The sequence below is a fragment of the Sciurus carolinensis genome, chromosome 3 (genome assembly GCF_902686445.1).
Source record: "Sciurus carolinensis chromosome 3, mSciCar1.2, whole genome shotgun sequence".
Taxonomy (NCBI): Eukaryota; Metazoa; Chordata; class Mammalia; order Rodentia; family Sciuridae; genus Sciurus; species Sciurus carolinensis.
Window position 1 is genome coordinate 61,182,103 of NC_062215.1, and position 14,933 is coordinate 61,197,035.

Here is a 14,933-nt window from a genome sequence, read left to right on the forward strand (position 1 = left end):
CCCTTTCACATTGATTTTTTTTTTTTTTTCCCTTCCGTGTGGTGCTGGAGATTGAACCAAGTGTTTCATACATGTTAGATAAGCTCTGTACCCATACCCCAATCCCTTCACATTGATTTTTTTTTTTTCTCATGTTAAGTTTTGTGATGGAGGGACAGTTGGAAAAAAACAGAGGTTTGTTTCTTATCTTTGAAATGAATATGCTTCCTATGTTTTCTTCAAGAAAAAAACATCTTAGGGGCTGGTGTTGTGGCTTACTGGTAGAGCACTTGCCTAGCATGTGTGAGGCACTGTTTTTGATTCTTGGCACTGCATATAAATAAATAAAGTTATGATGTCTGTCTACAACTAAAAATATATTAAAAAAAGAAAAAACAGCTGGGAGTGATGGGACACACCTGTCATCCTAGCAACTCAGGAGATTGAGGCAGGAGAATTGCAAGTTCAAGGCCAGCCTCAGCAACTTAAGTAGGCCCTAAAGCAACATAGCGAGACTCTGTGTCAAAATAAAAAGGGCTGGGGATGTGGCTCAGTGGTTAAGTGCCTCTGGGTTCAATCCCCAGTACCAAAAAAAAAAAAAAAAAAAAAAAATGAAAATGCATCTTTAAGGGAGCATAGAATTTTGAAAAAGAAAGACTATAAAGAAGGCTAAGAAATGAATAACTTATAACTTGCAGTGAAGATTTTACCTCAGTTGTTACATTTAAGTGAGGACATGTGGGGAAACACTATTTTCTTAGACATAAACTGCCATTGTAATGACATTCTACTCACAGAAACTAATATGAATAGGATACATGATTACATTTTGGATTTCTTGCCAAGGGAGTTGGTTAATTTGCAGGAAGCACACATCTTGGATCTAGCCTTTTTTGTGTTGTTTTTGGAGCTAGAAGTTGTATGTTTTTTATTCCAGAGCTGAACTGCTACAGCTGTATGAGCGTTGTATTCTCTTAGATATCGAGTTCTCTGATACTCAGAATGTGGATCAGATCCTGTGGAAGAATGCTTTCTATCAGGTGATTGAGAAGTTCAGGCAACTTCTCAAGGATCCGAACGTTGAGAACCCAGAACAGATACGGAATAGACTCCTGGAACTCTTGGATGAGGTAACCATTATCTTTTTGTCTTCAGAGTAAAGACTTCATCATCCTGTAGTGATGGGTTTTTACTACCTGAAATATTATGTTTTAGAACAAAGCATTGACAAAAAACTTCATGCTTTTATTTTGGATTTAGTCCCAACCTGCCCCTGTTACTTGCTTAGAATTCTAACTTTCTGACAAATGGATTTAGTTTTGAGATTGAAAGCTTTCTGAATGCCTTGACCTGAAGCAAGGGGGAGGGGGAGATATATGTATGAGAGAGAGAGAAGAGGTGGGGGGGAGGGAAAGGAGTAGTTAGTTCATATCTTCAAAACCATGGAGAACTTTATACTATGAATTTTGTCTTGTGTTCATTTGTGGGCCACTAAATACCATACGTACCTCCCTTTACATGAGCTGTCTGACCATTGGCAGAACTGAATAAGTCATTTGCTTCAATTTCTGGTGGGTAGATTGGATCAGAATAGATTGCTTCAACCATTTCTTGTTTTTTTGTCTTTATAGGGTAGTGACTTCTTTGATAGTTTGCTTCAGAAGCTACAGGTTACTTACAAGTTCAAACTGGAGGACTACATGGATGGTCTTGCCATTCGCAGCAAGCCATTACGCAAGACAGTAAGCCAGCTTTGTTCTTATTCATTCATTTAATAAGCTTTTATCTAGAGCTAGTTATATGTTAGGCACTATGTTTAGTGTTGAGCATATAAGAATAAAAGATAAGTCCAGTGGAGGAACAGCCAGATGAAACCAACAATTGTAATGTTTCAAAAATTCTATAGTAATGGTATATTTAGTGAATGGGCATAGAAGGAAATTGATCTAACTTAGATAACTGGGATCAAGGAAAGCTTCTCAGGGACTGTCAGGCTGAGTCTTTATTTATTTTTGGGGGGTGCTGGGAATTGAACCCAGGGCCTGTGCATGTGAGGCAAGCACTCTACCACCTAAGCTATTTCCCCAACCCCAGGCTGAGTCTTAATACATGACCTGGAGTTTGAAAGGTGGGAGGGGACATTTAGATAGAGGGCACAGTGAGAGAGAACTAGGTGTTGTTGGGAAAGTGTAAGAAGTTCAGCATGAGCTGAGCCTGTGGTGGTTCACATGTGTAACCTCAGCTACTTGGGAGGCTGTGGCAGGTGTATGGGTAGTTCAAGGCTAACTGGCATGCATGAGGCTCTGGGTTCAATCCCTAGTAATGTTAAAAATAAAAAAAGTTCCGTATGCTGGTATTTTTTCCTGGAGGTTGAACCAAGGATCATTCTATCACCAAGTGACATCCCCAGCCCTTTTAGTTATTTTATTTAGAGATGGGGTCACTCTGAGTTGCCCAGGCTAGCTCATACTTGCTATACTTCTGCCTTAGCCTCCCAAGTAACTGGGATTACAGGCGTGTGCCACCATGCCAGGCAGCATGTTGCTATTGGTAATGTGGAATGGGGCTGATGTAGGAAGAGAAGCAATGATGTAGGAAGTGAATAGGTCACAAACTCTTATATGCCATGATGAAGAGTTTGGACTTCATTCTGAAAGCACTGGGGAATCACTGATTGGTTTTCAGATTTTAGAACCAGTCATTTTGGCAAATTGGTGAGTTTGGATAGAAGTTGGGTAAGAGTGGAGGTTGGGGAGTCAGGAAGGTAGGCATGGACTAAGGTAGAGGTAGAGGAGGTAGAAAAGATAAGCCAGCCACATTAGTAAGATAGGGAAAGAAAATTGAATTGCTGGTGATTTAGTGTTAGTATTATGATTAGAGAGGCATGAGGTATCTAGATCTTTTCCCAGTTTGTGACCTTAGGGGATGGCTACAAAGGAAGAGGTCAGTTCAGGTTAAGATATACTCAGGTGAGGTATCTAGCAGGAACTTGAAAATAAGCAAATAAAAATTTTGTCTGTTTAGAACTTAGGAGAGAGAGAGACTGATAAAGAGACTGATAAAGAGACTGATAAAGCTTCAGGGGTCATCAATGTATAGGTGGTGATTGGAGCAGAAGTTGGGATATTGGGAAGGCTGCCCAGAGAGGGGAAATAAAATTTCAGGGTAGGGATGGGTGACATTTTCAAGTAATAGAGGCTTTTCAAGTTTTAATATTGCTAAAAAACAAACTTTGGATTGAATAAATTTATCAAGAGTTATTTTAGTTGGAGAGGGTGGACTCCAGGTTGTAGTGAAGAGAAGTGAGACAATAGAGATATTAAGTGGAAAATAGACCATACTTTTAAGAATCTTGCCTGCTGGTTGAGGTCTAGCACTCCTGTGTTCCCAATAGAGGCTGAGGCAGAGGAGGATTGAGAGTTCAAAGCCATCCTCAGCAACTTAGTGAGGCTCTGAGCAACCAGTGAGATCCTGTTTCTAAATAAAATATTAAAAAAGGGCTGGGGCTGTCACTCAGTGTAAGAAAAAAAAAAAAAAAGAATCTAGGTTGTGAAGATCAGGAAGGAAGGAAGATAGCTGTAAGAGAATTTAAGGTTTTTGTTTTTGTTTAGGTGTGTGTGTATGTGTGTATGTGTGTGTGTGTGTGTACATTTTGGTTGTACTGGGGATAGAACCCAGAGCCTCCTGCGTGCTAGGCAAATGCTCTGCCACTGAGTTACCTTTTGTTTTTGTTTTTAAAATGAGAGAGACTTGAAGGAGAATTAAGAGATTAATTAGAGAAAAGAGTGTGGTTAATGAAACAGAGACTTTCTCTTATGATTTTATTTGCAATGCTGGGATTGGAACCCAGGACCTTGAGCATGCTAGGCAAGCGCCTTGTCACTGAGCTATATACTCCCACCTCAGTCTTGCTCCTTTTTTTATTTTTTGAAGGGGCAAGGTACTGGGGATTGAATCTAGGTGTGTTCTACCACTAAGCTACATCTCCAGCCCTTTTTATTTTGAAAAGGTCTCGCTAAATTGCTGAGGGTCTTGCTAAGTTGCTGAAGCTGTCCTCCAACTTGTGATCCTCCTGTATGAGCCATGAGAGTCCCTGGGATTATAGTGTGTGCCACTGTGCCACGCTTGATGACTTTCTATGATTTTATTCTTTTACTAATCAATGAGTATTTATTGAGCCTCTCCTCCATGCTCATTGTCATTCTAGGCAGAGACAATTCAATGCAGAACAAGAGAGCCATGATTCTAGTTCTTGGAATTTAGTTTCGGGTTAAATGTAGATGTTAGGTGAGTAATTATCTATGTGGTTAGTTTTGCAAAGGTCGTTTTTGTTGTGTGCTGTAAGGGGGTTAACCTAGTTTGGAAGATTTTGGAGAGCTGAGGAAATCAGTTAAGTTAAAGCTGAAGACCTGAGATTTTAGCCAGATGACGGTGTACAGGAGAAGAGGAACATTCTAGGGGGAGGGAACGTATATCTGAATATCCTCAAGTGGGAAAGATGTGGTGTGTTATGGGAACAGATTTGACAGAGGCACAGAATATGAGTGGACAGTGGTGCTAAAGGGCTCCGACCTCCAGGACTACATACTGGGGATGATGGAAAGACTTTGAAAGAATTGTTTCATATTTTACTCCTCATTGAGACTACAAAGTGCTGGTACTATGGTGGCATAACCAGTTTTTTTTTTTTTTAAATCAGTTAAATCCCAGGATTCTTTGATGTTCCTTCATAGAAAGAATGTGTGAAATAGTCAGGACATTAAGGGTATGTGACATATAACTTTCTTGAGGTGTAAATTTGATGCACAATAGTTATTTTTTTTAGCTAGTTGAGTAAGTCTTCCTGAAGGGGTCAGTATCTCCTTCTCAGTGAAGCTTTATTCTTTATTTGGTGATATGTTAATTATTTGTGTGGGGTGTGGAGTGGATAAAATACTGTGAAGTAGTGTTCTTTCGGGAGATTTTTTTGGTTGGGCACATATCTTGGAATTGGTAGAGTCTACTTTGTTGCTTTCTCACTGAATGATAAATGCCCAGCCTATCATAAAACATATTTATAGTACTCCACAGACCCTAGCATGTTGTAGATGTTTAGTAAAGGGTAAGTTATTGCTTTTAGGCAAAGGGAACCTAATGGATAACAGTTTGAGGAGGGCTTGGGTTGTGGCTCAGTGTAGAGTGCTTGCCTAGCATGTGTGAGGCACTGGGTTTGATTCTTAGCACCACATATAAAGAAATGAATAAAATAAAGGTCTGTCAACATCTAAAAAAAAAAAAAAAAAGAAGTTTGAGGAAAGACTGTAATGATGGCAGGAAAAGAACAGAGTAGACAATTATTTGTTTATGACTTTATATTTTTACATTTATTTCCTTGTTTACCCTATAGAACTTGTATTTTTACTCAGTTGAAGAGACCAAGTCCCAGGTGTCTCAAAGATTTCCTTGAGCTAGGCATGGTGGTGCATGCCTGTAATCCCAGCAACTCAGGAGACTGAGGCAGAAGGATCACAAGTTCAAGGTCAGCCTCAGCAACTTAGTGAGGCCCTGTCTCAAAATAAAAAAAAGACCTGGGATGTCGCTCAGTGGTTAGGTACCTCTTGGGTTCAATCCCTAATGCCCTCCCCTCCCACCCCCACCCCCGTTCTCCCCCTCCACCCTGCAAAAAATAAAGACTTCTTGATAGCACACCCTGTTACTTAGAGTCACATCACCTGACCCTCATTTCAGAGTGTGTTCTTCCATTTGCCTGGAAGCAAAAAATTATTAAAAAATTATTTTTGGTACTAGGGGTTGAACCCAGGGCCTTGCACATGATGGACAAGCAGTCTACCACTGAGTTATGTCCCCATCCCTTTTTTCATTTTTTATTTTTGAGACAGGGTCTCACTAAGTTGCCCAGTTGGAACTTTTAAGGTTTGTTTCAGTTTTGCAGTACTGGGATTGAATCTAGGGGCACCCTACCACTGAGCCTCATCCCCAGCCCATTTTATTTTGTATTATTTTTAAAAAATATTTGTAGTTCTAGATGGATACAATACCTTTATTTTATTTATTTATTTTTAAGTGATGCTGAGGATCAAACCCAGTCCTCACATGTGCGAGGCAAGTGATCTACCCCTGGCTACAACCCCAGACCTTTTAAAATTTAATTTTAAAGCTAAGAATGTTTTAAATACAAAAGTAAGAACTGTTCATTGTTGGGGAAAATTTTTTTTCTTATTATATAGCCCTTACTTTGTATTTTGAGACAAGATATTGCTAAGTTGCTGAGACTGGCCTCGAATTTATGATTCTGTCTCCCAGATAGCTGGGATTAGAGGCATGCATCACTGTGCCCAACTCACTGGGACTTAAAGTAAGAATCACACCTCTCCCTTCTGCCTCTATGGTTTCTTAGTAAATTTTGTATCACATTGTTGGCTATTTTTTGGTAGTCAAGGCTGGATTGAAAACTTTGTACTTTGTTATGGACTGTTTGTGCATTATCAATGCTTCTCTGTCATTTTGACCCATTCCTATCCTTCAGGGTTGAAGTTAGTGTTTCTCGATTACCCTGCTAACTGATTGTTTTTCCTAAAGGTAAAGTATGCCTTAATCAGTGCCCAGCGATGTATGATTTGCCAAGGAGATATTGCTAGATATCGGGAGCAAGCCAATGATACAGCAAACTACGGGAAAGCACGCAGGTACTTTTACCTCTTAGTTCGTTATTTCTGTTCCCTGTGTGGCATTAGGTAAGCACTATTAAGCAGTGGGGCCACTTGAGCTGCTCACCATATGAATGTTCTGTAGATGTCCTTTCTGGTCCCTTTAGTCATGCTTTACCTTTCCAGGGCTTCATCTTGCTAATCCACCAGTTTATGCCTTAAGTAGTAGGGCTATCAAGGTGCATTGGTAAAGAGTTGATACAGAGCTAGTATATCTTACTCTTTTTCTATTCTAGTTGGTACCTGAAGGCCCAGCACATTGCTCCCAAGAATGGGCGCCCCTATAACCAGTTGGCTTTGCTGGCAGTGTATACGGTAAGAAATTCTGTGGATGGGGAGTGTTTTGCAGGCACTTTCTTAAAATATGAATTTTGATAGGTTCAGCTCCTGAAACTTCAGTTCATCTGTTCACTGTACCCGTAGAATATCCCCTTCTGCCTCTTATCCTTAAACTCCTTTCATTCCTCTTACTTGAAGAGGTAAGTTATCAGGGATCCCTCACTTCAGTTGACTGCTCTTTATTCAGACACTTGCCACCACTGCACTTAAGTTCCTGAGGGAATGCCCATACTCCAGCCAAACACCACTCTGCTTTTGACCAAAGCTTCTGTTCTGAATCTTGTCTTACCTTGCTTCGCTTCCCTATACTGTTGATGTAGGCTGCTCCTTGGAGAAGGAAGACAAGGTTCCCTTTATCTTTTTCTTGAAAGTCCTCATCTCCCTTCTCCTAGATGATCTTATTCCTTTTAACTTTTTACCTAAGACTCCTTCTTAGCAGATACATTGTAAGCAACCAATTATGCCTTTCTTGATTTTACCAATCTCCTCCAAATGTGGCTGTAACAGAGAGAAATTGACCTTGGCAACTGAGAGGGCTCTGGGCAGGAAACTGCACAAAAAGGGGAAAGGTGGGGGGGCCAGTGGTAGGTACTAAGGTTCATGTATAAGAAGCAGCTCTCATACTTATTATCAAGGAGAAAAGTTTCTTAATACCCAAAAAAGTAATACTTGAATTTCATATTTATGTTCCCCTTTATTCCACAAAGATTCAAAGAAATTCCTAATTCTGTATTGAAATAGTTGATTAACATTGTTTACTGAAATACTTCCTTCAGAATCTGTTGAATCTCCCTCTCCTCTTTCTACCTTTGTCCTATTCTCTTTGTGATGGGTATTTGAAATTTTTTTCTACCACTCTTTGCAACGTTGTTTTTCTCTTCCTTTCTCCTCATCCACCTTCTCTTATTTTTCCTTCTTTTGTATTGATGGTCTCTTTATCTAGCTTTTCTTCTTTGCAATAACTGAATGAAATCTTATGTGTCTTGTGAACTAGAAAATATAATTAGCCATTACCTCTACCTAGTTCCCAGGCATTTTCATCACCCTGAAAAAAACCGTATACTTCAATTACTTTTCATTCCTCCCTGCTCCTAGCCCCTGGCAACCTCTAGTCTGAGTTTTGTCTCTATAGATTTACCAATTCTGGATGTTTCATAAAATGTAATCATACATGTGACCTTTTGTGTCTATATTTAGCATAAAAATTTCAAAGCTCATCTAAATTGTAGTTAGCATGTGTTAATCATTCTTTTTTTTTTTCTGTTGGTACCAGGGATTCAACCCAGGGGTGTTTAACCACTGAGTCACATCCCCAGCACTTTTTATTTTTTATTTTTTTATGGTGCTGGGGATTGAACTCAGGGCCCTGTGCATGTGAAGCAAGCACTCTACCAACTGAGCTATAGCCCTAGCCCTTATTTTTTTACTTTGGGACAAAGTCTCACTTAGTTGTTTAGGGCCTCACTAAGTCACTGAGGCTGTCTTCAAACTTGCCATCCTCCTGCTTCATCCTCCCTAATCACTGAGATTACAGGTGTGTTCCACCATGCCTTGCAATACTTCATTCATTTTTATGACTGAGTAGTATTCCATTGTGTGTATATACATATAGTACATTATGTTTATTAATTCATTATTGATGGATGTCTGTGTTATTTTCACCTTTTAGCCAAGGTGAATAGTGCTGCTGTGATGTACAAGTATTTAAGTGCCTATTTTCAGTTTTTTTTTTAAGTTTATACCTAGGACTAGCATTGTTGGGTCAAATGCTTATTCTGGGCTTAAATTTTTCTTTTTGAGGAACTGCTAAATTGTTTTCCACAGTAGCTGCGCCATTTCATATTCTCACCAGTAATGGTCAAGGGTTCTAATTTCTCCACATTTTTACCAACAGTTTCTCCCCACCACCCATTTTTTGGATTATGACCAACCTAATGGAGTGTAAAGTGTTATCTCATTTAATGGGTTGGGTTTTTCTGTACTGGGGACTTTAGAAGAATTTTTTTTTATTATTAATAGACTTGATTTGGAGTGATACTTTTAAATTTTTAGGTAAATTGAACAGAAAGTACAGTTTCCATATACACCTCAACTCCTTCCTCTCCTCACAGTTTCTGCTACATCTTGCATTGGGTACATTTGTTAAAATCAGTGAGCCAGTATTGCTACTTGGTTTTGACAAGTGTATGATGTCATATGCCCACCATTACAGTATCCTAAAGTATAATTTCACTGCCCTAAAAATAATCTCTATTCCACCCATTCATCCCTCTTCTGAACCCCTGGCAACCACTCATTATTTTAGTCTGTAGTTTTGCCTTTTCTATAATTTCATGTAGTTGGAATCTTAACAATGGGTAGCCTTTTCGGATTGACTTTTTCCTGGTAGCAATATATACATTTAAGATTCTTTTTGGATTTTGTTTTGTTTGGGGGGTTTTGTTTTGTTTCCCTTAAGGTTCTTTTTGTAGTTTGGTACCTCAGTTTTCTTTATTGCTAATAATATTCCATTTATGGATGTGCCATAGTTTATCCATTCACCTCTTTGAAAGATGTTTTTTTGCTGCCAAGGTTTGCAAGCTTGCTTGCAAGTTTTGGCCAGGCAGGATGTTGCATACCTGTAGTCCCAGTGACCTGGGAGACTGAGGTAGGAGGATCACAAGTTTGAGGATAACCTGTGAAACTTAGTGAGACTGTGTCTCAAAATTTAAAAAAAAAGGACTGGGGATGTAGCTGAGTGGTAGAGTGTCCCCAGGTTCAGTCCCTGGTACTGCAAAACAAAACACAACCACCAAGATTCAGCAGTTGTTCAAAAGCTACTATACATATTTGTGTTCAGGTTTTTGTGTGGAGATAAGTTTTCACCTAATGTGGGTAGATAAAAACATATGAGTAAGAGTATGTTTAGCTTTGTAAGAAACCACCAAAGTGTATTCCAGAGTGTCTGTACCATTTTGCATTCCTGTGAATACTGCAGTGAGAGTTCCCGTTGCTCCATATTCTTGTGAGCATTTGGAATAAGCAATGTTTTTAGATTTTTTTTTTAATTCTTTGTTCTTTTGAGTTATACATGACAATAGAACGTATTGACATATACATACATGGAGTATAATTTCCCATTTTTTGTGGTTGTACATGATTTGGAGTTACACTGGTCATGTATTCATATATGAACATAGGAATATTAGATCTGATTCATTCTACCGTCTTTCCCATTCCCATCCTCCCCTCCCACCTCCCAGCCTATTATGAGTCAGCATCTGCATATCAGAAAGAACATTCTTCCTTTGGTTTTTTGGGATTGGTTTATTTCACTTAGCATGATAGTCTCCAGTTTCATCCATTTACTGACAAATGCCATAATTTCATTCTTCTTTATGACTAATATTCCATTGTATATATTTACCACATTTTATTTATTCATTCATCTGTTGAAGGGCATCTAGGTTGATTCCATAGCTTAGCTGTTGTGCATTGAGCTGCTATAAACGTTGATGTGGCCATGTCACTATAGTAAGTCTTGGGTATGTGCCGAGGAGTGGGATAAATGAGTCAAATGGTGTCCAAGCTGAATTATGCAGTAGAATCTAATTTTTTTTTTGGGGGGGGGGGTGGTACTAGGGATCAAACACAGGGCCTCACACATTCTAGGCACTGAACTAAAATCCCCAGCCCCTTAAAATTTTTTAAAATTTTATTTATTTATTCATTGTTTTGGCAGTGCTGGGGATTGAATCTAGGGCCTGGTACATGCTAGGCAAGTTCTTTATCACTGAACTACATCCCCAGCCCTCTAAAAATTTTATTTAAGACAGGGTCTTGGGCTGGGGAGATAGCTCAGCTGGTAGAGTGCTTGCCTTGCAAGCACAAGGCCCTGAGTTCAATCCCCGGTACCGCAAAAAAAAAAAAAAAAAAAAAAAAAAAAAAAAAAAAGACAGGGTCTTGCTAAGGTGCCCACACTGGCCTTGAACTTGTGATCCTCTTGCCTTAGCCTCCCAAGTAACTGGGATTACATTCGTCTGCCACCAGAAGAAACCTCATTGTTTTAATTTGTGATTCTCTAATGAAATAGATGTTGACATCTTTTCATAGGCTTATTTGCTATCTGTATATCTTCTTCAGTAAGGTGTTCAGATTTTTTGCCCATTTTTTAAGTTGGGTTGTTTATTTTCCTAATGTTCGATTTTAGTAGTTCTGTGAATACTAGTCCATTATCTGATATGTGTTTTACAGTATTTTCTCCCAGGGAGTGGTAGAGTAGTTTTTAAATTTTAATAAAATCCAATTTACAAGTTTTTTCTTTACACGGATAGTGTTTTTGGTGTTGTATCTAGAAGTCATCACCAAACCCATGCTTATTTAAATTTTCTTCCATATTCTAGGAATTGTATAATTTTTTATGTTATTAAGGTCTACAAGCCATTTTGAGTTGATTTTTGTGAAAAGTATAAGGTCTGTGTATAGAGTTGTTTTGCTTGTGAATGTCCAGTTGTTCCAGGACCATTTCTCAAAAAGACTGTCTTTTCTCCATTGAATGGCTTTTGCTTCTTTGTCAGTTGACTTTATTTTTATGGTTTTATTTTTGAACTCTCTGTTCTGTTCTTTGAATCCAAGATATCTGTTGTTGAGTCAGCAACATACTGCCTTGATTACTATTGCTTTAGAGTATATCCTTTTTTTGTGGAGGTGTACTAGGGATTGAATGCAGGGGTGTTTTACCACTGTGCCACATCCCCAGCCCTTTTTTTGTTTTGTTTTGAGGTAGGGTCTCACTGAGTTGCTTAGGACCTTGCTAGTTTGCTGATATTATCCTTGAATTTACCATCCTTCTGCCTCAGCCTTCCAAGTCACTGGGATTATATAGGCATGTCCCACTACATCTGACTTAAGTTTATCTTGAAGTAGGGTAGAGTCAGTCTTCAGCTTTGTTCTTCAATATTGTATTGGATATTATTTTTCCTTTCCATATGAACTTTATTTATTTTGTGGTACTGTGGGTAGAACTCAGGGATGCTTTATTCCTGAGGTTCATCCATATGCCTGTTTTTAAAATTTTGAGACAGAGTCTTGCTAAGTTGCTGAGGTTGTCCTTGAACTTGTGATTCTCCTTCCTCAGCCTCTGTAGACACCCAGTTCCCCGTGTACACTTTAGAAACAATTAGTTGATATCCCCAAACCTAGGGAGTATAAAGTGATACTACATTGTGATTTTAGTTTGCATTTCTCTAGTGACTAATGATGTGCATCTTTTCATGTACTTATTTGTCACTTGGAGAGTGTCTATTCAAATCCATTGCTCATTGGAAATAATTTAAAAAAATTTTTTAGTAGTGGTAAAGTATATATAACAAAACATTTTCATTGTCTTACCCTTCTTTATCTTTTTTTTTTTTTTTTTTTTCAGTGCTAGGAATTGAACTCAGGGCATCCTACTTATTATGCAAACACTCTACCACTGAGCTGTATCCTGGTCCCTACACATTTTTATTTATTTATTTTTTTGTGGTGCTGGAGGTCAACCCAGGATCTCATACATGCTAGCAAACACTCTGCCACTGGGCTACATCCCCAGCCTCCACTTTAAAATGTACTGAGTACATTCATATTCTTGTGCCACCAATCTCTAGAACTCTCTTCAGCTTCCAAAACCACAACTGTAAATATATGTTAAACAACAGCTCCTCATTCTCCCACATCTCAGCCCCTGGCAGTCATCTTCCTTTTTTCTGTCTGAGTTTTTCTATTCTAGTTACCTTGTATAAGTGGACTCATTCTTATACCGCATTTGTCTTCTTGTAATTGCCTTATTGAGCTTAGCAAAAGTCCTCAAGGTTCATCCGTGTAACATGTTAGAATTTCCTCCTTTTTAAAGCGGGGTAGTATTCCTATGTATGTAAATACCACATTTTGTATAGTAGTACCTTCTGTTATCCCTGAGGGATGTGTTCCTAGATCTCCAGTGGATGGCTGAAACTGCAGACCGTACTGAATCCTTATATGTATGTAACATGTTTTTTCCTGTACATACATGCCTATGTTAAAAGTTTAATTTTAACCCACTTTAGGAGATTAACAGTAGTAACTAATAACAAAATAGAACAATTGCAACAATATGTGTAATAAAAAGAGATTTCATCTTGCTACTTACAGTGAGATGTAATTTAATATTTCTGAATTATTTATTTCTGGAAAGGGTTACTCTATATTAATTCATCTCTTTTTGGACATTTGGGTTGCTTCTACATTTTGGCTGTTGTGAATAATGCTGCAATAACATAGGTGTACAAATTTGTCTTTGAGACCCTGCTTTTAATTATTTTGGCTATGGTCCTAGGAGTAGAATTACTAGATTATATGGTCATTCTTATATTTAATTTTTTTGTGGGGGAGTTACTGGGAATTGAACCCAGGGGTGCTTTATTACTGAGCTACATTCCCACTCCTTTTTATTTTTATTTTGAAACAGAGTCTGACTCTGTTGCCCAGGCTGGCCTTGAACTTGTGATCCTCCTGCCTCAACCTCCTGAGTCTCTGGGATTACAGGCATGTGCCACCATACCCAGTTCTATTTTCTTTTTCTTATAATGGGTATTGAACCCAGGAGTCTTAACCAGTAAGCCACATCCCCAGTCCATTTTTTAAAATTTATTTTTATTTTGAGACAGGATCTCACTAAGTTGCTTAGGGCCTTGCTAAAATTGCTGAGGCTGGCTTTGAATTTTTCTTTGTCCTGCCTCAGCCTCCCAAGCCACTGAGATTATAAGCATGTGCTACTGTGCCTGGCTATTTTCAATTTTTAAAGAAATAACTATGCTGTTTCCTATAGCAGCTGCACCATTTGAAATTCCTACCAACAGTGCACAAGGTTTCAATTTCTCTACTAACTATTATTTTCTGGTTTTTTAATAGTAGTCATTCAAATGAGTGTGAAGTGATAATGAATTTTTTTTTTTTAGATGTTGATGAACCTTTATTTTATTCATTTATTTATATGCAGTGCTGAGAATCAAACCCAGTGCCTCACACTTGCTAGGCAAGCTCTGTACCACTGAGCCACAATCCCAGCCTCTGACTTGTGTTTTTGATTTGCGTTTCCATAATATTGAATTTTGCTATTGTTGAGATAGGGTCTCAGTGTGTTGCTCTGGAGAGAGTTCAATATTTCTGTCTCCTCAGTCCTCCCAAGTAGCTGGGACTACACTGTGAATCGAACCCAGGGCCTCAAATATGAGAGGCAAATGCCCTATCCTTGAGCTCTGTCCCCAAATCCTAATTATATTATTTTTCCTTATGCTATTGTAAAAGGAATTATTTTCTTAATTTCCTTTTAGATTATTCACTGTGATATAGCATGTTAGAAATACAACTGATTTGTGTGTGTGATCTTATAATTTTGCTGAATTCCCTTAATGTTTTTTTGACATTCTGATTAGAGTATTTTTCTTTGATAGACCTCTGATCCAGATTAGCTCTCTCTTCAAGTTCTTTTTCTGTTTCTCTTCTGTCTTCCTTTCATCCTAGTTATCTATTAATATTTCCTCAACTTTTCTGTAAATCCTCCTGTCAGTCATTTAGTGAATCAGGTATTTATTGAGAATATGCTGTATACAGAACTTTGTGAAGTGACATGAGTGGTAAAATACATGATTTGGTTTTTGCTCTGAAAAAAAACATTGAGAAGACAAGTGAGGGTGTATAGACAATGATACAAATTAGACTTGTTAAAATATGTAGTTGATTGCTAGCTGTTCCATATTTGGTGTTTCACTAAGAAAAATGTTGCAAATTAAAATAATGGTGGATATTGATTGTAAGTTGTATCTCAATTTCAGAAATGTTTGAAGATGAATAAAATGTAGAGTTGATAAAATACAGTTTGAAATCAAGTGAGTGGTGTAAGTAGAGATT

General features: G+C 38.2%; 1 protein-coding gene across 4 annotated transcripts in view; it reads left to right on the forward strand.

Annotated features, from left to right (window-relative positions):
- The window catches only part of Smg6 (SMG6 nonsense mediated mRNA decay factor), a 239,452-nt gene that overhangs the window by 4,768 nt on the left and 219,751 nt on the right, over positions 1-14,933 (forward strand). For all 4 annotated transcript variants that reach the window (XM_047547528.1, XM_047547531.1, XM_047547529.1 and 1 more), the window contains 4 exons: positions 917-1,109; positions 1,611-1,721; positions 6,559-6,665; positions 6,923-7,001. In XM_047547528.1, the coding sequence (XP_047403484.1) occupies positions 917-1,109; positions 1,611-1,721; positions 6,559-6,665; positions 6,923-7,001 (490 nt within the window). The remainder of the gene's footprint in view (positions 1-916; positions 1,110-1,610; positions 1,722-6,558; positions 6,666-6,922; positions 7,002-14,933) is intronic.